Below are 26,289 nucleotides of genomic sequence, written 5' to 3' on the forward strand. Positions count from 1 at the left end.
CTAAGCTTTTTTTCTTGAATGCATTTTGTTCAAGTTTTTGAAGCAATGGTACTTTACTCTTGTGCTACCCTGTATGCCGTTTGACATGCAAATGTTTTATTTATTTTATATAATTTAAAATATTGAATATAAAATAATTCAAAATATTGTAAGTGTATTGCTCTGGCAGTTAACTTGAGTTTAGGAAATTCCTACTTTAACCTAACCTAGAATTCATTTGCAAAGTCTACTAAATACGGTTACTTTGGATGCTATGATACGAAAAAAAAAACAGGTATACAGAAATGTGTTGCCTATGATCTTAATACTGGAACTTATGAAGAGACTATGAAACAATTTTTGGAAAAGGTCCATTTAACTTGCGCATGGGCGAAAATTAAAATCCTGTTTTTAATCAATGCGTTTGCGGCATTCAACTACCAACATGGCCGCTGACAGATCGTCATCTGATCCCACTAATAAATCAGAGAAGTGTGTGATAGTGCGCGGAAGATCATTGCCATCCCTACGAAAATATCACAGCCACCTTAGACTCATCAAATTTAATTAATAGCTATATGAGTTATAGCTTCGGAACCAAAGATCCGAAATTTGAATTATCAAAGAAACTTTAGAATATTGCTCCTTCAGCAAGGCTTAAATTTAAGCATCTCTTTGTAGGTGTAGAATTTTCAAGCATATCTAAATAGAGATAATACGAAAAACCTCAACCAAGTTTTTAGTTCAAAATAAATATGTTTCATTAAATTCTAATTCAGTAAAATGAAAATAATCTATTACATTGAAACGTATTTTTAATTAGTCTCCTATTAGAATAAATTGGAAGCGTCTATCGAATTGGCAACATTCAACTGAGTACTCAGGGAATGGTTTCAGGATGTGTATCACTTTTAGAGATTTGTTTGTGTTATAAGCTAATAACCTGATATGTTTAATATTTTAGTGGTGCTTAAAAAATGTTGAAAAGGCCTAAGTTTCAGTGGACTAATCTTGAAAATTGTTCTTTTTCACAACGAAATTCGATCCATTTTAAACCTGCTCAACATTTTGTAAATAACAATGCAATTTCGACGAAAATAAATATGTCATTTATTATAAAATGAATGTGTGTTATCGCTAAAGTTTGAAAATAGGAATAACTAGGGTGATACAAAATGAGTTTTTTCCACGGACGTGCATAAATTTTATACTTTCTGCACTTTTTACCCTACCATTTTTTTTTACACTACTTCAAGAAATCTTTTCCGTTGATTACGAGTTTGATTTGACAGTCACTAGTGAGGAATCTTTGAATAAGACTCGTTGCTCACGAGTGTGAAATTTAAAGACGAGTCACAGGCGAGAGAGGATTAAATGCCGACATATCAAAATGACAGGTTTGACGCAATAGTGTGACAAAATAAAATATCTTGTTTAGAAAAAATTCGTTAAATACATACATTTTTTTAACGCAACCCCGTATATATTTTTCTATATTATAATTCCTCCAGGTAATGTTTTTCAGTTTTAATACGGCGTTGAAATTTTATTGCGAAAAACAGAAAAAAAAAACACGTTTCCCTGGAAAACTATTTTAATATAGTGCAATGTGTTACTAATATTTCAAATTTCTAAGAAATACTTTGAGTAAGTATTTTAAGTTTATGTGCTATTTCTATTCTAAGCATTTAATCAAATTTTCAATTTTGGAATGATAGCAAAAAAAAGTATTTTTATGAAAGCAGGTTACTACATTGATTATGTCAGTTTATAACACTTTTATTTTGCATTCAGGGCTCACTAAATAGCGATAAATTCACGTATTTTTATAAAACTAATATTGCGGAAAAACTTGAACAAAAGTGGTAGAGGGGCAATAGCTAAAAACTATTAAAAAGTTAAATACAGCGTGTTCCATTTAATAAATCAGAGAAAACTTAATTTAAATTTCTTCAAGTTAATTGTATGGAATAATTGCTAGGAGTGAAGAAGAAAGCATGTTTTGGGGGAAATTTAAAAACATTGCCTGGAGGAATTATAATACGCCGAAATATATTTTTGTATTGTTCGCTGTTTTAAAGAAACACTCGTTAAAACAATATTGGAAAATTGTACCAAATAAGGGAGATATTACAGTTTCATTTATTTATTTCTGTTATTATTGTATTTGTATTTTAGTATTGCGCCAACCTGTATATAATTTAATTATATTAAAAAGGGTGAGTCGAAACGATTGACAGATTCTTTGCGAGAAAATACTGGGACTTCTTCTTCGAGTATTTTTGATTTTTTTGCCCGGTATCCAAAATTTTTACTTCTTCGCATGTTTTGTTGAACCTTGGTGTGTATAATCTTATTAGATTACACTTTTCGTGAGCATTTTGTAAATAAAAATCTGTGTCCCATTAAGCATTCAAATATTTTTTGTCCGATCCTGTTGAAATATTCCAACATTGTATATAAGAGTAAATGGCTAATTGTGCTTCAACTAGTTTAAAATAGTATTGTTAATGGGATACACGCACACTAAGACTTTTTTACCTTTTAAATGATCCACGTATCACTCTTCCTCGTTAAGACGCATCTACACACCACAATTCTTATCCAAAATACACAAAAGAGAGAAAATTAAACAAAATTTTAAGACCAGACATTTTGTTGCTGCTTTTATGCCGTCTTTGTTTACAAAATAATGAGGATAATGAGATACAGAAAAGTTTCAACGTTTCAACTTTTGACATATTCTATTGAATATATCAAAAGTTGAAACGTTTATAAATAAGTGACTTTTTAAACAAAATTTAATAGACAATGAAAGTCTCAACTTTTCTATTCACCTTGTATAATATATACAAATGGAATGTACACTAACAATTTATTAATTATCGAAAAATTATATTAATTCAAGGGCACGTAAACGTAGCTACTGTATCAAAGAGCTATTTTTAAAGTACATTTTCTTTCGAATTTTTTTAGTATGCCAATACGCATCTCGTACTTTGGCTTGTATTTTCACCATTTCTTCCAAATTTCTCTAGCAGCTTAACTGAATATAGGGCTTGTTGAATTGTTGGTGGTGGTCCCAGATCAACTTCTTCGTCTTCATCTTCTTCTGGGTGCTCTTCCTCACCCTTTCTTGCTTGTTGTAAAATGGCTTCCTCTGTCAAGTCTGCTATTGTAAGCAAATCCTGATATATCACCATTAAAACTGCTTTATGCACTCGCCTAGTTGCTGATCATATCTTCCAAGTTCAGTTCTCATTCTGTTTCGGTAATGGTAATAAGTCCTGCATGACGATAGGAGTGTTGAATTGTTTCTGCTGTCACCTCTTTCCAAGCTTTACTAATAAAGTTGATTAATGGAAAATTTGTCTTCGGGCTCGATCATTTCCATTAAAATGTTTTTCCTGTCTCGACCCTTAAGACTTTTTATTACGCTCTGCTCCATCGGCTGTAATACACTTGTTGTTTTGGCCATTTCAATATTCCTTAAATTTGGAATATGGGGATGTGCAGGGCAGTTATCTAATACAAGTTATATTTTCCTCCCCTTTAATTAAAATTAAAACTTAAAAAAAAAAATTGCGATGTCATCCATGCAGACTTGTGTGCCTTGTAAGTGACCGGCAAATACTTGATGTTCTTAATACATCGTGGGTTAGTTGATTTTCCAATCACGATTAGCTTCCTTTTTTCTCTGTTGGAACCAACATTGCCCCATCCAAATCTTCAAATTTTGGGTTTGTTAGTTTTTTACTAGTTTGACGCTTCAGTCTGAATGATTTTTTCTTTGCACTTCCAAATCGTGAATACAGTCGACGGTGTAAGTCCGTATCGACGTCCCGCATCACTTTTCTTTTCTCCCCGTTCTATCTCCCGAATTAAAGCAACTTTATCAACTAGAGATAATTTTGTTTTATTAGGAATTCTGAGAAGGTAAGAGACTATTAATTACAAGTCGGCCTACATTCCTTACTTTGTTACCTGATGTGTCCTTTTTTCTTTCGGTATAGAGAGTGAGAAATTCGTTATACAGAGTGGATTAATACATAGCTTTGTATGGAGACCTAACAGTACAACAAATTTTGTTCGTTATACAGAGTTTCGCTATAGGGAGTTTTCACTGTACCTGCAATGGATTTCCGCACTTTAACGGTTGTAAGAGACTCAATGTTTCCTAGACTTCCTTTTAGAAGCCGCGTGTGGAATAATAGTATACAAGTTCATCGAAATAAATTCTTAATTTAAAATTTGATCACAAACAAAACAAAACTACGGATAAACCCTCGAATTATAAAATAAACGGCCTACCTTATGTGCACTCTAGTGTAAGACCCCCGAGGCCTTTCGGATTTTCTTTCTCCACACCATGTCCATTGCAGCAATGTAGTGGGGGTTACCAATCGCAAACACGCGAAAACTATGCGCGGTAATTCGGCCAAACAAAACCCGAGGGCTCATATTATCGCGGTGAAATGACACGCGTTTTTTACCATAAAGTATATAAAAAATTAAATTAAAATAAAAATTGATAAATGTATTCGATTAACCCCGAATCATAAAGAAATCAATATATAGAAAACCCAGGTAATGAATTAATATTTAGTGTCAATATACAAAATAAATAACCAAAACTGAACATACCGCCCACCAAATACAACGGTATTTCAAAAAACAACAAAAAAAAAAAAAGAAAATAAACAAAATATGCTAATATTAAAGTTTATCAATTGTGATTAATTGGCCGGCAGAGGACATACCTTAATAACCGGTCGTTTGATTAAACCGTTTTGGGTTCTGACAGTGACTACTCGTGGAACACCGTCAGCACCAGGGTGAATGGAATCAATCCGTCCCAGTCTCCACTGGAGGGGAGGTAAATTATCCTCCTTCAGTACAACTAGAGTACCCGGCGTGATAAGAGTGGTATCTTTATCCCATTTAGCTCTCTGTTGTAAAGAATGAAGATATTCCATATGCCATCTTTTCCAAAATGATTGATGCATTTTGGTCAGTAACTGCCACCTATCAAGTCTATTCATAGGAACACAAGTGAGGTCGTGATCGGGAATAGCTGATAAAGGAGCTAAGGAGAGAAAATGACCTGGTGTTAAACTGGATAGATCGTTGGGATCACTACTCATAGCGCAAAGTGGTCTAGAGTTGAGTACGGCCTCAACTTGAGTGAGAACTGTGTAAAATTCTTCATAGGTAAGTAATTGTTCCCCTATGATTTTAGTAATGTGGGTTTTGACGCTTTTAATGCCAGCTTCGTGTAACCCACCAAAGTGAGGCGCTGAAGGAGGGAAAAATTGCCACTCGATTAATTCCTCAGCGGCTGCTTTAGCCATGCAATCTGCTAAGTATCGAGCTGTACCAACGTAGTTGGTACCGTTATCACTGTGCAGTTTGGAGCATCTACCACGTCGACTGATGAAGCGACGCAATGACGCAAGAAAGGCAGAAGTGGATAGGTCTGATACCAGTTCCAAATGCAGGCACTTTGTAGAACAACACACAAAGAGAGATAGCCTTTTGAGTACGGCAACCTCTATGTCTTGACATCAGTATCTGAAAAGGGCCACCGAAATCCAAAGAAGTACATTGAAAGGGCTTGGCTTGGGTAATGCGGAAACTAGGCAAATCGCCCATTTTTGGTTCTATTACCTGAGGATGTGTTCGAAAGCAGCGGAAACACTTATGGACAATACGTTTTATAGCTCCTTTAGCACCCAAAATCCAAAACCGTTGAGATATAAAATAGCGCAAGGCCTGCTGTCCACAGTGAAGGTATCTTTTATGAAAATCCTCTATTATAAGATCAGTCAACCTATGTTTGTTGGGAAGCAAAACGGGATGCTTCTGATCGTAATCAAGTTGAGAGTGAGTAAGGCGTCCGCCTACCCTGAGAAGTCCTTGTTCATCGATGAAAGGAGCAAGCTTTCTTAACGGCTTGGAACAAACACTCTTGTTCGAAAGATTGGAAATGTCTTCATAAAAGGCTTCTGCTTGTACTTGCTTCACAATGCGGAGAAGACTCTGAAATAACTCGTACTCCGTGAAAGGACCCTTTTTAACCACTGAAACCACTTTAAAACGAATGCCAAGAAAACGACGCCAATAAGTAATAAGGCGAAGTATTTTCTGTAAGCGTGAATACCTATTCAAAATATCACCAACAGGATTATAGCCTTTTATTACCGTGAGAATGGTCGCTCTTTCTTCTGGTAGTGGTTCGTCCAATTCACCAAGTTCGTGTTTGGGCCACTCTTCGGAGGGACGCGACAACCAAGCTGGTCCCGCCCACCATAAGGGACAGTCAACTAAATCAGACGGAAGGACAGGGCGACTCGCAAGGTCAGCTGGATTGTCTTCTGATTTGATGTGAAACCAACGTTCAGGTGCTACATTGTCTTGAATCTGACTCACCCTGTTTGAGACGAAAGTGCGCCAACGACAGGGCGGTGACCTTATCCAACCTAGGACTATAGTCGAGTCAGACCAAGCATAAATATTTTGTACGTCGGGAATGTTGTAGACATTTAAGGCATATTTAAGCAATTTGGAAGCCATTAATGCAGCACTTAATTCCAATTTAGGAAGACTCAATCTCTTCAATGGAGATACTTTACTCTTAGCATAGAGGAGATAAGTAGAAATTTGGCCATCTGGAGACACGAGGCGAGAATAGATACAACTTCCATAACCTAGCTCTGAAGCATCCCCAAAAGCATGGAATTCTAAACTAACATACTTTGAAATAAAACAATAACGGGGTATTTCTAATGCTGACAGACTTGGCAATTCATTTTTGTAGTCGGTCCACCTTTGGGCAATATCTGCGGGCACTTCACTGTCCCAGTCGATACCTCTCGCCCATAAAGATTGCATTAGCTGCTTAACTAATAGAGTTATGGGACAAAGTAATCCAATTGGATCAAAAATTCTGGAGATTTCAGAAAGTATAGATCTCTTAGTACATGTCGAGTTGAGAAATTGTATGTCGTATGAGAAGATATCCTTCTCTGGAGACCATCTGAGACCCAAAACCTTCAAGTAAGGATCGGATTTAGTGTCAAGTGCGAGAGGTTTCTGTAGAATATCTGAAGGTATAGTAGCTAAGAAGTCAACACAATTGCTAGACCATTTTCTAAGGAAAAAACAACCCTCATCCAATAGAGCAATAAGTTGTTGTTTGATATCCACAGCATCCTCTAAAGATTTACAAGATACACATATATCATCAACATACACTTGGGACGCTAAAATTGCTGCGGCCCTAGGAAATCTATCTCTACCCTCGGTGGCTAATTGTAAAAGACATCTCAGAGCAAGGAAAGGAGCTGAATTTAATCCGTAGGTTACGGTTTTTAGGCGAAAATCTTGAACAGGTTCTCGAGGGGAGAATCTCCATAAAATACGTTGGTAGTCTTGGTGGCTGTCATTAACAAGTATTTGTCGATACATCATTTTGATATCGGCAGTAAATGCTACAGGAAACCTTCGAAAACTTAACAGAATACTTACAATTTCATTTTGTAGTTTGGGACCAATCAACAAAGTGTCATTCAACGATCGATCCCGCGGACTGCAAGATGCGTCAAGGACTACGCGCAATGCAGTAGTCGTACTATTCGAATTAGTAACCCCATGGTGAGGGATGTAGAAGTGGCGCTGGGCAACGTCAGAGACAGGAGCAGACGCGGGTTCCATATGATCCAGCTCTAAGTATTCCTTCATAAATTTGGAATATATCTCAAATAATGGAGGATCCTTAAGAAGACGGCGCTCTAAGCTATAAAACCTTTTTAGGGCTATGGAGCGTGAGTCAGAAAATAATGGCTCACCACTGGAAAACGGTAGAGTAACGATAAAACGTCCTTCAGGAGTTCGAGAATGAGTCTCGTTAAAAGAAATTTCAGCGGGATCGTCAAGGGTTAATGAAGACTTGCTACTTGGAACTTCCTCCATTTCCCAAAACATTTGAAGAGTTTTATTAATATCCCGGTTTTCTTCCAATAGTGTGCAACAGGAATATGAGGACTTGCTTTTTATACGATCAATTTTACCCATCACTACCCAGCCAAATAATGTATTGAATGCGACAGGTTCCAACTCTTTACCGCACACCTTCTCAGGCAACAAAATTAAAGGGAATAACTCGCACCCGATGAGAGCATCTATAGGTCCAGGAGTATTGTAGGTGTCATCAGAAACGACTAAATTCAACAAATGTGACCAGTTCTCGCGACTGAAAGATACAGAAGGCATGTAGGAGCAAATCTGCGGTAAAACGATACATTCTATGGGAAAAGAAGGTGTGTTCTTACCCACCGGGCGGACCGTACAACAAGTAACACCATTCGACGATACAGATGTCATATTACCTAACCCATTAATTGGAATGTTCAAACGAGAGCGGGAAAGTCCTAATTTCTTAAAGCATCTTTCGGATATAAAATTGCCTTAGCTTCCACTGTCCAGTAGTACTCTAACTGTGTGGGAATAACCTTGGCTGTCCAGAAAATCCACTTTTGCAGTCGCAAGGAGCGTAAATGCACTATTAGAATTTATGGAAGTGGTGCCACAATGTGGTTGATCTACGGAAGAGTCATTAGCACTGGGCAAAACATCGTCATTAGGTGGACTACGTTCATTACCATGTGCCGACTCGAAATGTAGTAAAGAATGATGGCGTTTCGTACAAGAAGAACAGGTCTTATTAGAACTGCATTTCGAAAATTTGTGAAACGAACTCAAACAATTCACACACAAACGGTTGCGTTTAACTAGTAAATAGCGCTCATGAGGAGTCTTACTTAAAAAGACGGAGCAGTTTATAATGGAATGCTGGGTCCTACAGATACCACAATTCAATGTAGGAACGTTATTAGAAGGAGTATTAGTAAAAAATGCTTTGGAGTGATCACCATTATTCCTAGAACCTGACTTATGTTGACGGTTACTGGCAAAAGACTTACTATTATAAATGGTTCCGGCATTTTTTGATTTATTTTCTTCCTGAGTATAGGTCAACGTATCTAAAACCTTACACCTGTTATTCAGAAATAATTTCAACTGCGCAAAAGTGGGTATATCAAATTTTGCGTGCTCCATTTCAAATCGCTGTAAGGTATCAGAATCGATTTTCATTAAGAGTAAATTAAAAAGCAAAAAATCCCATTCCGCAGTAGGAAAGTTCAATAATTTTAATGCCTCCACATTTTCACAAAACTTATCAACAACATTACGCAGTGCTTGATTCGATGGATTTGAAATTTTGGAAATGTTCATTATTTCATTGAAGTAATGAGTCGATAAAAGCCGTTTATTGTCGTATCTTTTTATTAAAGTATCGTAGGCTACTGCGTAATTCTCATCAGTTATAGGAATATTACTCAATAAACTGAGCGGTTCTCCGGTTACGAGAGTAAGCAGTAATTGAAATTTTTGTGAAGCGGAAAAGTTCATATTATGCACCGAACTCCTGTATAAATCAAAAAATGTCGGCCACTGTTTTAAATTGCCTGAGAAAACAGGTATATCTAAACGGGGAAGATTAAAATTTAGGTAAGGCGGCAAATTATGGCTCTGGCCTGGTGGCGAAGGTGGTACCATCATGGATATTTCAGATTTTATACAAAGTTCACTATAAATGCTTTTAATTGAAAAGTATTGATCATCAACTTCCGCTCGAATTAGCTCCTGCTGCTCAAGCATTACATCCGTTACTCTTTTATCAGAAATTATGTCCAAATGCAACCTATCAAACTCATTATATGTTGATTCTAACGCCGAATATCGTATTTTAAAATCATTAATTTTAGCTGGGTTCTGTGTAGCAGCAGTAGCTAAATCGTAGATTTCTTTCAATCTTTGTATAAAAACGCTTCTTCTATTTACTTTTGAATCTGCCATGGTTTAAAAATATTTTTAGAAATTTTCTATATCATAAAAAAAATGGCAAGAAAGAAGAAATTAAATTCAATTATATTAAAATATGCGAACAACCTCGTAAAATCCACCAAAACCACAATTGATAACAAAAAACAATCAAAATATCGTACACAAAATCAAGACCGCAAAAAACTCTAAACGATTTAAATTCTTTACCTGTTTTCCGATACTTCGTCAAATTTATTCAAGGTCGTCTTATTTAAACGCCTTTATAGTGAATGAAATCAAAATTATTTTTACCAATTTAGTATTAGAAAATGAATTTAGAAAAGACAAAATAATTTTATTTTTGAATTACTGATTCTTTAAAAATCCGGCTCGAAGGACCATATGTAAGAGACTCAATGTTTCCTAGACTTCCTTTTAGAAGCCGCGTGTGGAATAATAGTATACAAGTTCATCGAAATAAATTCTTAATTTAAAATTTGATCACAAACAAAACAAAACTACGGATAAACCCTCGAATTATAAAATAAACGGCCTACCTTATGTGCACTCTAGTGTAAGACCCCCGAGGCCTCTCGGATTTTCTTTCTCCACACCATGTCCATTGCAGCAATGTAGTGGGGGTTACCAATCGCAAACACGCGAAAACTATGCGCGGTAATTCGGCCAAACAAAACCCGAGGGCTCATATTATCGCGGTGAAATGACACGCGTTTTTTACCATAAAGTATATAAAAAATTAAATTAAAATAAAAATTGATAAATGTATTCGATTAACCCCGAATCATAAAGAAATCAATATATAGAAAACCCAGGTAATGAATTAATATTTAGTGTCAATATACAAAATAAATAACCAAAACTGAACAACGGTAATACACATTCGAGCAATTCGTAGTCGCCGCTTTTCGAATAGTTTAGAATGCATTAAACGAAAATCAATCTCGTTATAACATAAAATGTTAAAAAGAAAAATATCGCTTCTCCCCTCATTGAACTACACTGACTAACACCATTTATGTTGTAACGAGTTGGTTTAGTTTGGTAATTTTTTTTTTTAGATGCTGGGAGTGAGATATTTTTCTTTTTAACAGATACGAAAGACGAACGCATTTAACCTACCGCAACTTGCGATGGAGAACGAACGCTGTTTTGTCTACCGCACGCAATGGGTAACCGAAAAATGTGGACGACCGAGTTGTTTGTAGATTATAGAGCACTTTCATACTTTTGTTACTTATCGTATGTACTTAGAAATTCTACACTTAAGTGTTTTCGTCACTTTTTTACTCGAAAACTTAGGCGTACAAGATCGAAAAGGTTTTGTTTAGTATGCTGGTTTCGAAATTAAAACGACAATATTCATGATTTTGTAGAATATGATTAAGAGCGTTACTATGCGTTTGTTTGCTTTAGTAATTAGGTACTTGAATTTTAACAGCAACGCCGATTCTAACGACATGCTCCTTATAACCAGTGGAAATAATCGCTCACAATCGTTTCAAAAAACATGCTCCAACTCCTGAACTAGAGAGTCGTGTTACAAAAATAAAGTTCATATAAACTTTGGAAAGGTTAGTTACCACGATAGCGATTTTGAATATTTATATGGCCAATTTTCTTCAAGTAGATTATATTTAATACAATTATTAATTAAAATGTATAAATTTAATTAAAATTAAATTAAAATTCGCGAAACAATGATATTTTTTAACAAAAAAAAATTGCTAGGTATTAAAGAACTAATACTACATAAGTTAATTGTAATACTTTTATTATAATTTATTTATTTTTTATTAATTTTTTTTAGATAGACAGTTCGTCGGTATAAAACGTTACATCTTAAATGTCATTTTAATTTCAAAGAGAGAGAAAGAGAGAGAGGGGGGGAGAGAGAGTGGGGTGAGAGGGGGAGAGCGGGTTGAGTGAGAGGGGAGAGGGGGGAGAGTGAGAGGGTGAGTGAGAGGGGAGAGAGGGGCGAGTGAGAGAGGTGAGAGGGGAGAGCGGGGAGAGAGTGGTGAGAGGGGAGAGAGGGGAGAGAGAGAGAGAGAGAGAGAGAGAGAGAGAGACGTTTAGATAAGTGCAAACGTATAGGGCGAAGAAGAGATGGGCTTCGATGTTATCTATATGGCAGGCATAATATGGGGACCATAGCACAGATGCCTACTCCAGTCTAGAGCGAACCAAAGAGATATAAAGGAGTTTAAGGCAATGTGAGGGACTCCCGAAAAAATATCAATTTTGCCTGAGACATAATTGTTAATACGAATTTTACTTACGAATTTACTTACAATACTATTTAAATTTTCGCGGTTAGAAAAAATTTCTCACGGACTAGCCAAATTTCACCAGCGGCTGAGAATAATAGCTGTCCTAATGAATGGTGTTGTCAAAGTGATGTACACCACTAATTTTTCGGTTGTTTTTGTCATTTTCTTTAAACAGGCACTAAATGTGCAACTTTTTGACTGTTTAGTTGTTTGCATACCTTGTCGCGTTTCCGAGCGAAATAACAACAATCATAAAAATTGACAAAATGTTTTATTAACATTTATTTCTTAGCACCTTTGATCATAATAAGCTTAATGCTAAAAAATAAATATACTGATCACTGTTCGCACAAGCGTTTTTTTATTTATTTTGAACGCGCCATTTCCGGATCTAAGTTTATATGATCTTTTTTTTTAAACATCCTTGTATTAGGATTGCAATAATTCAAATTACTTAGGTAAATTTCAAAACTACTTCTAAAGTAATTGAAATAGATTCATGCAGTTTGCAGAACATTTTTGAAAGTTTCTATAGCCAGCAAAATTCTTTGTTTCAGAAATTAATAAACTATTAGTCGTTTACCATATACCGGAGATTGTTGAAGTTTAATTTAAATTTACTAGATAACGAGACCCTTGGACGCATGCATGCATGAATTTGAGCGATGTTCACCTTTGGTGCACCGATTTGAGCTCCCACATCAGTTCAATCTTGTAGAGGTCTAGGCTTAAGTCCCGAAACAAAAGCAAGATAAAGCCGAGAATGACCAAGTTCTTATGGACGAAAAACCCTTTATACAGAAGGGAAACCTTGTAGAAGACTCAGACCCACCCGTCCAAAATTACCCACTTCCTTGCTTCTTTCATCTCTCATTAGAGCTCATAATGTCCCTGATCATTCCATACGCCCCTTTCCAATGTTCCTTTTTTAGGGTCATGGTATGTTTTATATTATCTGATGGTTTTTGTGTCCTATTTTCTCTGCCCTATCGTGTCTCGCTATTGATATACATCCTCTTTATGAAAGCGTACCTCATACACCCTTGGTGGTCACATCTTATCCAGTTTTCTAGGTTCTTTATCCATTGCACTTTTTCTCTCTTCTGCGGCCCTGATCGTATCTAGGTCGGTTTCCCCTTTCTAATGCCAAAGTGGTGCATATGTAACCGGCCTTTCAGCTTAAATTCTATAAACCTATTCCTTATAGATACTTCGATCAACTTGCTTAGGGCGTTCATCGTCGGAACTCACTGGTTCAAGGGATCTTCCCGCTTTTTTCGCTTTTTTCTGAAATTTCCTGTCTTTGCAGTAATCGACTTATTAGTTTAGTTCGCACTTTTATATCTGCCCTCAAAATTGAAATATTAAATTTATATTAATGCCATTTACTGCTTTCCAAAATTTCCAAAAACGTTCTGGTAGCCGCAGGAACCTATTAGAACTATTTTAAAAGATGAAACTGAAACGACGATTTAACCCTACAAAACAGTAAGTGCTAAGTATATTTTAAATGTTTCATAATTTTTTCGACTCTACGGTGTCTTCAAACGTCTTCTGTTCTAAGCATGAATTCATTTTTTCTGCATATTTGGGTTTTGCGTCCCTTATTTATGTTGCAAATTGAATTTACCACAAAAATATCTATCCTAATTTTCGTTTAACATTTTGATTTAAACATAAACTTTTAGGAACGTTAATTAAACAAAAATTGCAACATCTTAAAATCGCCAGAATTTATTTTTTAATTTTCATATCTAACATCGATTTTGACAATGGGGCAAAATATCACAGACCCTTTCTTTCTAAAATGTCAATCTGCCCGATAATCCCAGAAAGCCTTAACTCTCTGTATTAAGTTGAGTCGCCTAAAAGTCATAAAATGGTATTTTAAGGAAGATGTTTTGCTGCATTATCAAATATACGAATAACGAATTTTTCTTCAAGCATTAACTTGATTACGAGTATTATAAAAAACTGAAGCAATACATACTAATTAAATAAACAACAAATATGAACACATAGTTGTCCTTTTCTATTCTTTACTAGCCAGAATTACAAAAAATTGCCACAATCCTGCAAACTGTCGGCAAAACTAATTAGTTCTGTAAATTTTGTAAAGGAGTATGTTGTTAAATCTATTCCATTAAATTTACGAGATGTTAAATTGCGACATATAGCGTCTCATAAAAATATAAACGAATAGGTCATCAATTATTTACAATAAAGATGTTGTTTTTTATCTGTATTTACACATAAAAATAGCTGGCTTCAGTGAGTTCTTAAAAAAATTGTTGGGAGTTACTTACTACTAGAGCACGTAATTAATTAATTAAACAAATAACAAACAAGTTAAATTACTACTCAATCTAGCACGCCGCGCAAATACTGGCTAGACAATTAATTGCCGTAAAGCGTTGCGGTGCAAAAACATATGAAAAACCTCCTCTTTTTGAAAAATATCCTATATTACACAGCTAAAACGGACACCGTTGTAAAACGGGGACAAATGCGATTCTTTTCCGTAGAAGTTTTTGCTTTAACTCGTAAATTGCTTGTGTCGCCACCAGAGGGCGTTCAACGACATTTAATGCAACTATATCGCTAACAATAACCTATAATATCAGTAAAAGAAAGAAAAACTAAATGATGTTGCCATATTTGGGAATATTTTCAGAATGCCTACCATTATTAAATGCCAATATGCTAATTTAAATTTAGGGTTCAAAAACAATCAATCTAAGCAAAGTGTCAATAATATTTAATACCCATATGATAAAGGTCACTAAAATACACTATGTATTGTTAATATTATCGACTCTTAAACATCACAATTGTAATTTTTCCTATTTTGTTTTAGAAAGCACACTTGTATGGACTGATGGGCAATGTTTCATCATACTAAATGAGTATTAATTATTATTGACATTTTAAATATAATTTTTAAAATTTAACACTGAATTTGTATATATTTTGCTAAATATTCCCAAACATGCTACATTGCTGCGAATTGGTATTTCTTTCTGGTATTATCAATCAATAAAAGTTATATCGCTGTATTCAATTTTTTTGAGAAAATACATTTTATTTATAGTGATACGGCAAAGCCGCCTCTAACAGCGATACAAGCAATCTAAATCAATCTGCTCAGCGTTGAAAGCCTAAAAACAACAAACAATTCCACCAAGCTTGACAAAATATGTTCAGCCATTCTAAAGTTATTGGTATTTAATTTAAAAAATGTTCGAACACGTCCCACCACTTTCCCTTAGGAGATATAACAGCTTTACGCCAGTATCTATTTTAGATATTTCTCATATAGTGTGTGTATCTTTTGAATTGACCACCGGCTACACAAATTATTTTTAGTCCGGTCCCTTTATGATTATTAAATTTGAATTCAGTAATGATTTCATTGATGTTTGCGGATCACAATAAATAGATGAAACCTAAAGTTTATACTGGACAGGTTAGAGGGGGAAGGGAGGCGTAATCTAAAAAATAAAGTGCTATTTAATACTTCACCTGTGTCCTAAAAGTTTGGGTGATTTTATAGGCAAGCGAATAAGAATTTTATGGTCTCTCGTAGTTTGTAACTCCCGAATATTAGTCTAATTGCTATAACAACATAAATTATCTTTAAAAAGATACGCTCAATGTGTTAGTGATACAAAACACTGTTTTATGGAGTAGCCAATTTGTTTGTACTTATGTAATTTGTCGGGGGCAATAAATGATTTATTTTCTATCGAAATCCTAAAACAAAGGTGATTTAATTGCTGAACGTAAAAACATTTATTGATCGACGGTTTTCTTAATTGAAGTTAAACATGTGAAGTCGATAAATGACATTTTACTGTAGAAAATCTAATAAAATAAAATTCTAAATATAAATGTGATAGAAATGTTATAGGATAGCTGATATTAAGAAATATAAGTGATTCATTGAAAATAACAGTACAGCTTGATTTAGGATCGTATTTGTTTAGGTCTCACGGTGTTAGTCGTAATACCATTGAGTATTGTTTGCTTCTGAGTTAGTGTCTTAAATGTTATAACGAGATTTATATGTATTATACACTGTTTCTATCTATTTAGAATTTACTGTGTCTTTTTTTTGTCTGCCAACGATCACATAACCTTTCACGAATTTATCGTCTGTTTTACATAAAAGGTTTTTGATCACTGCGCGACACTGTTCATATAAGATGTGTTTTGTCGGCCGTACACTTTCAGAAGTGTATCGTACTCTATCCTCTTCGATAGAGTTAAAATTTTCTCTGTTATAACCCAATATCCGCACTTGCGTTCCCTTACTTAGCAAATATTTTATGTATCTGTCACAATGCATTGAGGAAGGGAAGAACATATCAAAAAGCTTCCGTAAATTTTCTGCAATAGTTACGTGGAAAAACAGGAGCCAACATCCGGCTCTACGAGTTTGAGTTGGATACTTCTACTACTACAACTACTACTCTAAAAGTTTTTGCAACAAAAGCGAGATTTGTTATGTAGATATAAACCAAAAGCTAATGTTTAGCGATATATGTCTTGGTTTTATGTTATTCTAACCGCTTCTAACTCTATGTCTCCGTTAGATACATCTGCGATACTCCTTCCTACTAACGCGTTTAATAACTAAATTAAATTCAAAGTAACGATAATAAGTGAGACATCAAAATTACAATTCCTTATTCTGTGTTTGTTAGCCTAGAGTAAATGGCATTTAAAAAACATGTTTCTTAATATGTTAATCGTACACTTTTTTGCTAAAACTTCACTTCACAACTGTCTATTTTCACGCTGCCAACGAAGGAGGCATTGAAATATGTTTTCTAAATCCCAAAACTATAGCTCGTTAAAGATGGAGATGTTTAATATACCTTACTCTATTCTGGCTCAAAATAGAGTAAGGTAGTTTGTTTGTAATAAACTTGCCATGTATAAAGTACACCTAATCTGTTAAGTATAAAGACATTTTTTTGGAAACCCAGTGTACCACTGTTGAAGACATGAAATAAGTATTGATTATAGTACCTACAAGTTGCAGTTTTACTGTCGAAATATGTGTTCAGTCCCAATCAGCTACCTAATATTATGTCAAATTAAATTTTAAATTAAAACATTCCCTGGTTTTATTTGTACCCAAACCGCCTTGAGTAGCACTGTGGTCAGTAGCAGCAGTTTTAAGTTTATTATTATTGGCAAAGCTATTCATCATGAAAAGTTTATGACTGCACATTTCAAGAAAAAATCAAGATGCTTGCCTATATAGGTAGGTAGCGGCACTGGTACCGATTAGACCGGCAATATCTTAAATCTTCAGATACTTTGAGGTACATTTTTACAGCGTAGTAAAGGCTTTACTTACACACGACAACTAGGTGGCCGTAACTTAAAATGTATTGAAATGCATTCCCCACTACATCGACGAGTTTTACTAAAATTGAACTGAGGTGGCTTTTACTTGGTGAACAACACATAAAGACAACACCGTGTCTTTATCAAGACACGGTGTTGTCGAAACGATTGTCATGTCATAATATATAATTTCGTGAAAATCTGAACTTTTAGTTCTTATTTATTTTGACGAGTTTTACCTTTACTTTTAGGTTATGCAAACCCTGTCTATTCTGTGGCCTGTGCGAGCAATCGGATGTTTGCGGTACATTTTAAACACTGGCATTTTGAGATTTAATAAGGCAGTTTGACACGCCTCATAAAGCCCAAGAAATATTGACCAGGGGAATGCGCAGCAGCCAGCTGATAAGATTTTTGCAAAGGACTTATCAAACTTACCGGTCGGTGCAGTTTTTCCCACCTGCAAGTTGCAATTCTGGGAACAAATATAGTGACGTTTATTTCGCCAACCCAATAAATGTCAACGCTGTTATGGTGTTATCACAGCTGATATTAGAGGGTCGATTTTAGGTTAACAAGGCATCAAAACTATTTTTCCGATTTGTGACAAAAAAAAAACTGCTATAATTTTAAATAATATAAATAACCCTGTACATTCAATGGCAAAAAAATAAGGCAGAGAAACTGAAAATCTATCTATATATATCTAGAGCTGATGGATTTAGATATTTTATATTAATTAAAAAAAAGTAAACACAGTGTACACCACTTCACGGCCTGAAGCTTTGCCCTAAAATTTAAGTGCTCTAGTGGGGCAGATACAAGGTAATGATTGTGTATTGTAACCAGAACAAAACCATTCCCTTTTCAAAATCAAAAGCACAAAATAAACACCCAGGATACCTGCCCTGCAACATTTTGTAATTCTCTATTAATTCACCTCTTTAGAAACGCGGAAAAACTACTCAGAATTGTTTACTGAATCATGTTACGAATATAAAAGATGAAAGAAGGGCCAATACCAACAAATCTCCAATATGACAGTGCACTTCACTGATGGAGCTATCGCTAGGTAACCGAGATCACCTTTGCCAAAGTCAAATGAGTAAAGGTCATTTGGATTTGGAAATAGATGGAAAATATAGTGCCACTTCGATTTCGGTGAGAAAAATATAAAAATGTTCAATAGTTCCAAATGTCCACTCTATTTTTTTTAAATTAAACTGTATAAAAAGTCTTCATTATATTAGTGGAGGAAGGCTGGTTACCTTATTTTTTAATAAATATTTACTTCAAAAGATATGATGGACAACTTTATTTAGAATTTTATCAATGGCGTCATTGAACAAGACAATTTTACAAAAATCCGGGTCCTATACAATTCTTTGCCTACCCCTTGTGGACTGTAACTTAAATTATCCAGAAGAAAGAGTTCAATTACAGTAACTTAAGGTACACCGGAAAGACAAAATTTAAGATAAGTAGAAAACTTCTAAACATTCAAAGAGTCAAATATGGAAAATATTTAATATTATTCAACAAAATATTTATTTATTTGATATGTCTTTTGTTATTCTTAACCCTACCCCATCATTCACCATTTTGCCTATTAACTTGGCAGTATTTCTAGCATCATGTAAGCCACAATGTTGAGTTCCTTCAAATGTTAGTCCAACTTCGTTTAAAGCCCCCAAAAGACCCTTTGGTTTCACATTGTAATGTTCCTTAAATAAGTTTTTTTTATATATATATATGTAATAAATATTACTATTCTTACGACATATAGACTTCGAACATCAATCCATCTATTGAACATATCATGTCTGATAATGCCTTTTCTTCTACATTCATTTTTAAGACAATTTCCCAAATCCCAATCAGACCATGTTGCAAATACACAAGTTTTACAAAATGATGTGGGAAATTTCAGGGATATGTTGTACTTTAAAATTTGTTGATTCAACCATCTATGGAATAATACGAGACATGTTTTCAAAGGAACGCCATTATCGACTTGTGTTTGTTGTATACCTAAGAAAAAAGTTTACAATAATAATAATGTTAAACTGTGGATTACAATATTACCAGTCAACTCTGTACAGAAAGTACTTAGTTTTTGTCTTTCGGTTGGCATAACATACTGTTGGAACTCTGAGATCACTTTGTCATTCACTACATCATACAATACACAGGGGAACTCAATTATTTCTGATTGTCCTTTATCATAATCGGTTTTGTTCCAACAAGTTGCTTCAAAATCTAATACCATTAAATAGTCGAAGAACTGTTTCTCGCGTCTTAACGCCTTGTTTTCCGCAAATATGGTTTCAATGCAATTGAGACTTCTGAAAAACGTTCGCAAAACCTTTGATTATCTATTTCCCTAACTTTCATTGTCCTTATCACTACCTTGCAAGTGCCAAAGTTGTTATTTCAGGTTTATCCATTATACAGTAAAAATTTTTTAATATACGTTGAATTCAAAAAACATTTCCGATAACTTTTAAGTTTCATCACAGCCAACAACAGCAAATTCTTTGATAGATAGATAATGGTCAGTTGGGTAATGGCTTAAATTTTTTTCTATGGTTTCCTTCTTAGGGCGCTGGCTGCAAAGTAATTTAACTGACTACATATGTTCACCTGTTTCTCCCTTCTAGATGGTCATATTTCTAATTCATTTAGGAAAAAACTCATGACGCTTGGAAATATCTAGAGGCTAGAATGGACCGTAACCTTTGTAGGTCGAACTATGTCCACTCAGGCTGGCGTACACTGGGCGAATGATCTTATCACTTTACCCAACTGTGGGCATATATTATTTTCTATCTCTATCATTTTTTATATACTTCATCGTTTTTATTTAATCGATAGTTGGCAGATTAGGAACCTGGAAAGTTTTCACGTTCTTCACGGAGAAGTGCAATAACAAAAGTGGGTGTTACGCTTTTAGATAAATTTGATTAAATCGAAAAATGTGTCCCATAATAATGAAATCACAATCAAGCATTGAAAATTTCCGACTTATTTAGCATATTTCGAAAATCACTTTTAAGTTACCAAAATCGCTAATTTCCAGTAGATTTGGTCTTTTTATTTCTTATGAATCAACTGAAGGAAACTTCTCCACCTGTATCAGCAATGGCTACACCAACAAATAGTAGTGGAAATTTAGTTGATGAATTTGAAGAAGCCTTCCAGGTATGTGGTTTCATATCTGTTATTGCGGAGTAATTTAAATGTGTTTTATTTACAGTCATGTTTAAATGTTCTAACCAAAGAAGAAGCTATACCTGCAACTGACAAGGAAGAAATTAAAGTAGAAGTTGAACAAACCACACTCCGTTTCATTGATTTAGCGAGACAAATGGAGGCATTTTTCCTGCAAAAACGTTTTCTTCTGTCTGCGCTCAAGCCAGAAATGAACGTAAAGGAAGATGTCAGCGAGCTAAGACTAGAATTGGCAAGGAAAGAAGAATTACTTAAGAGACATTATGAGAAGATTGCGGTGTGGCAAAATCTATTAGCTGATTTGCATAGTTATGCAAAAAGCCCTGCCCAAACTGGTAATGCAACCCCCGGTGGTGGCTCAGTTCCTCCATCCCCTTTGCCTTCCATTCCTGGTAACCAGACTCCGAACCAAATAATGTCCAGTATGCCGACAGCCATGCAGTTGCAGCAACAACAGCTCCAGCAAATGCAACAACAGCAGATCCAAATCCAACAGCAGCAAATGCAACAGATGCAGCAAATGCAGGTAGATCGACGATAAATTGTGTAGCTTATTTTTTTGAAAGTTATGGTAGACCCATCATTATATTGGTTACAAGACATTTTATAGCGACGAATTTAGTTAGAAACGAATACTAGGTATACTTGTTTAATAAATTAAACATTAATTTATAGTAACCGACGCATCACACAATCATTTTGGATGAGCTGGACAATTTATTTATGAGAGATGTTTACCCCGAACATCCTCCACTTTATTTAGGAAGAAATATGGGTTATAGGATAATTTCGTCAATTTGGCTTAAATTAACATATAAAACAAATCACTTTGTCTTAATCATAAAGTCTTTATTTTCATATATTACCGACAAATACCTGGTAATTGATCAATAAATTCATTTTTTTTTTTAAATAATTATTATTATGGTCAGCTGCTGAGGAATTTATCCTATGTTGTATGTTATACTTTTTACATGTTACAGAAGTTGCAGATTTTATGTAACTTTTGTTTGGCAAAGTGTGATGTTAGACAGATTTTCTCTCTATCTTTGTTAGTATAAGGTTTCTTAGCATTGTAACTGTGCCATAAACGGACATTCAACAGATGAATCTCCATTTTTCAAGTTAATTGATTAGTTATTGCCTGTTTAGAAATTTAAAGGTGAAAAAAATCGTTGGTATACGTATAGCTTTAAAACTTATTACAATACAGTCCGAATAGCGGTAAATTTCATTCCTGAACTTCTTGTAAAATATTGCTAAAGAACTGATCTGATTTCCATTGTTTCTATCCAATTTTATTTACATATTTTAAAACATCTGAGAGTGATTACCTTTTTTAATTAAACACAAGATGATTTTACAATTTGTGTTGGTTTCGTATGTTTTTCTTGCCTGACACTGTATATTTGTATACTGACTCTCAGGGTTTATTTTTTTAGAGAAAAATATTCGGCAATATTTTCACAGAATCATTTAAAAAGTCAAATAAATGTGATACTGTACAATGTAGCTTAAAAAAATGTACTATAAACGTGTAGTATACATTGTTAAACTTGCTCAAATGTGCCTTTAATTAAATTGGTTTCTCATTTTCAAGTGTCACATCAATTCCGTTGCAAAACTTTTAATAATCAACTATACTTGTACTGTAAATAATTAGTTTTTATTTTGAAATAAATTTTTCAAAAAGTAATATTGGTTTTATTTGGCGAAATAGTAGACCAGGAGGGTTGGTTGACAAATATACAAACAACTTCTTTTGTTTTCGGCTTTATTTATACAATTTGAAAAAATACTCATTTTGCCTCACATTTCCCTATTATTCATATATTTGCTATATTTGTTAAGGTCCCTCCTGGTTTAAGCGGAGGGGGCGCTGTCGTTCCCGGTATGCTTTCTCCTCAGCAGGCAATGTTTATGCAACAGGGCATGGCCAGTGCAAGGGGTAGCCCTTTTCCGCAACAGGGCCCCGGGGGTGTCCTCCAGGGCCCACTGGCTTACCTTGAGAAAACTACGAGTAATATAGGTGAGCGCATTAGTTAATTTTTTTTTTTGTATTTCATTCCTGACACCCAAATTCAGGTATGACAGATGGCAGGAGGTGACGCGGACGCGGGAGAGGGCGTGGCAGGGGAAGGGGAAGAGGCAGAGGGCGTGGTCGCGGGGCCTTGCCGGACTACATATCCCCTTAAACCCTCTCCCGGCCAGTATAGGGTGCCCGCTGTAACAATACAGGTTTGGTCAGCTTGGGACTGTTCTGGATCCACTTCTAAGTAAACTAAGAATGTGCAATGTAAATTGCCTTCATCTCACAGTAAGTTGTTTTGTTGAAGATATCTGTATAAGTAGATTAGAAGTGGATAGATGCAGAACAGATTTTTTTTGTAAATTAACATTCCAACATTAATGGGGACATTAAATATTTATGTTTAGGAGAGTAGGTTCTATTGTTTTCAGATTTGTTGCTTTTCGTTAATTGATATGCTAGTCAGACAAGGTCATTGACAAAAATGTTACAGGTTAATAGGGATTATCAATTGCAATAATGCTGGGAAAGAATGAGGCCTAAAGATTTTGTAATCTAGTCATAAAGTTTCATGCAACAAATCCGAAAATTCAACTTTAATAAATAGTAGTTTAGCAAAATGAAAAATGGTTTTAGAACTAATAAATTATGTTTAATACCTTTTTTTATTGGTTTGTATCACTTTTTTTTTTCATAAACTTGGAGTCTTTGTTTCTTCGTTTGATGTGTTGGCACACCGTGATTGGCCCATTTTAATAGCTTTAATTCTTTTCTTGTTGCTTGTTTGATCATTGTTCTAGATACCCGGAAGAAAATTAATTAAATTGATTTTTTAATTGTTGTTACAAAGATCTGGTGTTTATTTTTTATGGGGAATGTAAACCTTTTTGATTAAGTAAATAAGGACAGATATATACAGGTTGATAATTTACGTCACTTGGCAAGTACCTAACCTAACAAAACTTCAGAAACCGTTATTTTAAAATTACCGTGATAATGAAAGCAAATTTTGATTTTCAAAAAATTGGAATTGTTGGATGTTAATTGGATAATAATTTTATTTCTTTGTTCTTGTTTTACCATTGATTTCTTATTATCATTTTGTCAATCATTTAAGTGACTTTTTATTGTTACATTCCTGATTTGCTAAAAGCGCAAATATTTAAGGAGAGATTAATAATGAGTGGATATTGCGTTTTAGCGATTGTTAAAACGAACCAACTGACCAAAGAGTGTTAATAAAAAAAAAAAAGCAGAATTTAAGTTTTAACAGTAGTAGAGTCCATGAGGTTATACAATATGTATTCACAATAAATAAAAAAAATAACGCGGATGATATCCCGAAATATATTATCCTCACGAAAATATTTATATAGTTATATAAAAGTTGTATGTTTTTTGTCTTACATCTTGTATTTATTCCCTTCGTTCTGAACTCAAGTTCCTCTAAATTGACAAGAGTACTCAAAAGCTGATGATGTTAAACTATATGATTTATTGTTTATTTTGGTTTAAAGAATGAATGTAGCACAAAACAAGATACTACGTAAAATAACAACTGCTACTTTTACAAATTAATTGGTTAATTTAAAAGATATGTTGTGTTTGTAGCAATTTTGATAGAAAATTAACTATAACAAATAAATATTCTGAATCCTAAATACTTTTTACTTACTTATTGCAGCGTGTGTATACAGGATGAACCAACTTTTTGGTAACAAAATCTTAACAGTTGATAGGAAACCATTTTGTAAGAAACGTCAGTATAAACATTAGACTGGTCAAAATCCACCATGGTTTTTATTAAAAATATATTGATAAAGTCACTGGGAATGATGAAAATCAATTCAATATACAAAAAGGAACAATATTGATTTTAAACGACAATTTAATGCACTGCAACAAAAGTTTCTTAATAATTAAAAATTTAAAAGTTAAAAAGCTATCCACCATTGAACTTGAAGAAAAAATGCTTATCACGTAGTTTTTTGCATTGCATTGCATTCAATGAATTAAATTCATTTTAATCATCAATACAATCACTAAAAATAATTTTTTCTACTCCCGTCTGTAAAATACCTAATTACCAACCGATCTAGCGTGCGGGAAGTGTCACTTTACCACTTCAGTTCCGTTTGCCATGAATCCGAGCCACTTCGGACATATCCGGGATTTTACCGCACGAATTTGGGAGCAATCGCATGTTTTCGACGCTTTGAATTTTGATGGTTGTTAATTCTGAAGGTCATGTCAGTGAACGTATTCGTGTTGTTTTGCGAAAAAGTACCCAAAAACTAACGGTCGTAGAAAAAGTATAGTATGCAACACGTTCGGTAAAGTTTCTAACTCACTCGTTTATTAAAAACTCGCTCCGCTCGTGTCAAACTCGTGAGTCAAATGACGTTTACCGCACTTGTTGCATAATATTCTATTAAAAATATCAATTATGTTGAAAATTATTTATGTACAATATTTTATAATTTTTATAAGATATTATATTTGTTAATATAGACGAATTTGTATCTACCCACCTATCTATCTGGTTATAACTTTCCCCGCGTTGGCCCTCTATGACCTTGAAATTTTTCGTTTCCATTAGCGTTTCGCATATGGAAAGGGTAACGAAGAATAGTTGTAAATAGATTCTAATGTGTAAAACATTGTAAACAAATATTTTTCAATAGTGAAACAACCTAATTGTTATTTTTAACATATTTTTAGTGATTGTCCTGATTTAATAATTGTTAATGATATAGATACGATTTGATTCATTTAGTGGAAAAAATTATGTGAGAAACCAAAACTTCACTCTCCTTTTGAAAAAAATATTTTATAGAAATATTAGGAAACATTTTTGTTGCAAAATTAAATTGAAACAAAAAATTATTAATGTTTAAGGCCTTCAATCAGAACGTTTTTATTTCCCTCAATTGTTTGCCTATTTTGACGAATAATGAGATCAGGTCAAAGAAATTACTGTCTGATGATTTTAGCGATATATTTTTCATAAAACAGACTAATCCATAAACACACCATCTTGGTTTCGAAGGTACAAGGTGTGCGAGCTTCGAAGGATAGAAATAAAAAGACCTGACATTTTAATAACAGTTACCAAAAATTTTCTTGTATTAGACCGCAATAGCCGAGAATAAATTCTTATTTTGTCTTTAAAATTTAACGAATTGAATTTGAATTTATATGACTCGAACTCCATCTACCTGGAGATTCATGGAATGTCTAACAATTTAGGAAATGATGCGTATAAAATGGTAAAATGAACTGTAATATTTAGTTAGTTATTAAAAAGTTTGTTTTCTGGTAAACAAATTACATTTTCTGATAGAGGAATAGTTTAAATTAAAGTTATTTATGTTTGGCAAGATCAGCAGGGCCACCGTGTGACTATGCGTATCTGTTTCTTATATTAATGCAAGAGGGTTTACAATCCATCATTGTTATTATGTATTTTCTTTTGGATATGTCTATGTATTAATAAGCAAAAAGGTATATAATATCACC

General features: G+C 34.2%; 4 protein-coding genes and 1 long non-coding RNA gene across 6 annotated transcripts in view; 2 read left to right on the top strand and 3 right to left on the bottom strand.

Annotated features, from left to right (window-relative positions):
* Positions 1 to 11,761, top strand: part of LOC132700417 (gamma-aminobutyric acid type B receptor subunit 1) — a 476,519-nt gene extending 464,758 nt beyond the window's left edge. For both annotated transcript variants that reach the window (XM_060667722.1, XM_060667723.1), the window contains exon 16: positions 10,977 to 11,761. Coding sequence is in view for 1 of the 2 variants with exons in the window: in XM_060667723.1 (XP_060523706.1) it covers positions 10,977 to 10,999 (23 nt within the window). In the remaining variant the exon portion in view is untranslated. The remainder of the gene's footprint in view (positions 1 to 10,976) is intronic.
* Positions 1 to 18,013, bottom strand: part of LOC132700427 (uncharacterized) — a 29,075-nt gene extending 11,062 nt beyond the window's left edge. Inside the window, exon 1 of the long non-coding RNA XR_009618641.1 lies at positions 17,949 to 18,013. This is a non-coding gene — a long non-coding RNA (uncharacterized LOC132700427). The remainder of the gene's footprint in view (positions 1 to 17,948) is intronic.
* Positions 5,398 to 8,361, bottom strand: LOC132700416 (uncharacterized). Its single transcript, XM_060667721.1, has 2 exons — positions 6,181 to 8,361; positions 5,398 to 6,123 (listed from the first exon to the last, which is right to left on the bottom strand). The coding sequence occupies exons 1-2, from the start codon at positions 8,359 to 8,361 to the stop codon at positions 5,398 to 5,400; spliced, it is 2,907 nt and encodes a 968-aa protein (XP_060523704.1).
* A 794-nt stretch (positions 18,014 to 18,807) lies between the features above and the next one.
* LOC132700426 (3'-5' exonuclease Snipper) lies at positions 18,808 to 20,088 on the bottom strand. Its single transcript, XM_060667740.1, has 4 exons — positions 19,920 to 20,088; positions 19,596 to 19,855; positions 19,288 to 19,541; positions 18,808 to 19,234 (listed from the first exon to the last, which is right to left on the bottom strand). The coding sequence occupies exons 1-4, from the start codon at positions 19,955 to 19,957 to the stop codon at positions 19,058 to 19,060; spliced, it is 729 nt and encodes a 242-aa protein (XP_060523723.1). The 5' UTR covers positions 19,958 to 20,088; the 3' UTR covers positions 18,808 to 19,057.
* Positions 20,089 to 20,372: 284 nt separating this feature from the next.
* LOC132700425 (mediator of RNA polymerase II transcription subunit 28) lies at positions 20,373 to 24,451 on the top strand. Its single transcript, XM_060667739.1, has 4 exons — positions 20,373 to 20,711; positions 20,767 to 21,267; positions 22,593 to 22,770; positions 22,827 to 24,451. The coding sequence occupies exons 1-4, from the start codon at positions 20,613 to 20,615 to the stop codon at positions 22,847 to 22,849; spliced, it is 801 nt and encodes a 266-aa protein (XP_060523722.1). The 5' UTR covers positions 20,373 to 20,612; the 3' UTR covers positions 22,850 to 24,451.
* The last annotated feature ends 1,838 nt before the right edge of the window (positions 24,452 to 26,289 follow it).

This window comes from Cylas formicarius, unplaced genomic scaffold (genome assembly GCF_029955315.1).
Source record: "Cylas formicarius isolate icCylForm1 unplaced genomic scaffold, icCylForm1.1 PGA_scaffold_4__25_contigs__length_36172078, whole genome shotgun sequence".
In the NCBI taxonomy this organism is placed as follows: Eukaryota; Metazoa; Arthropoda; class Insecta; order Coleoptera; family Brentidae; genus Cylas; species Cylas formicarius.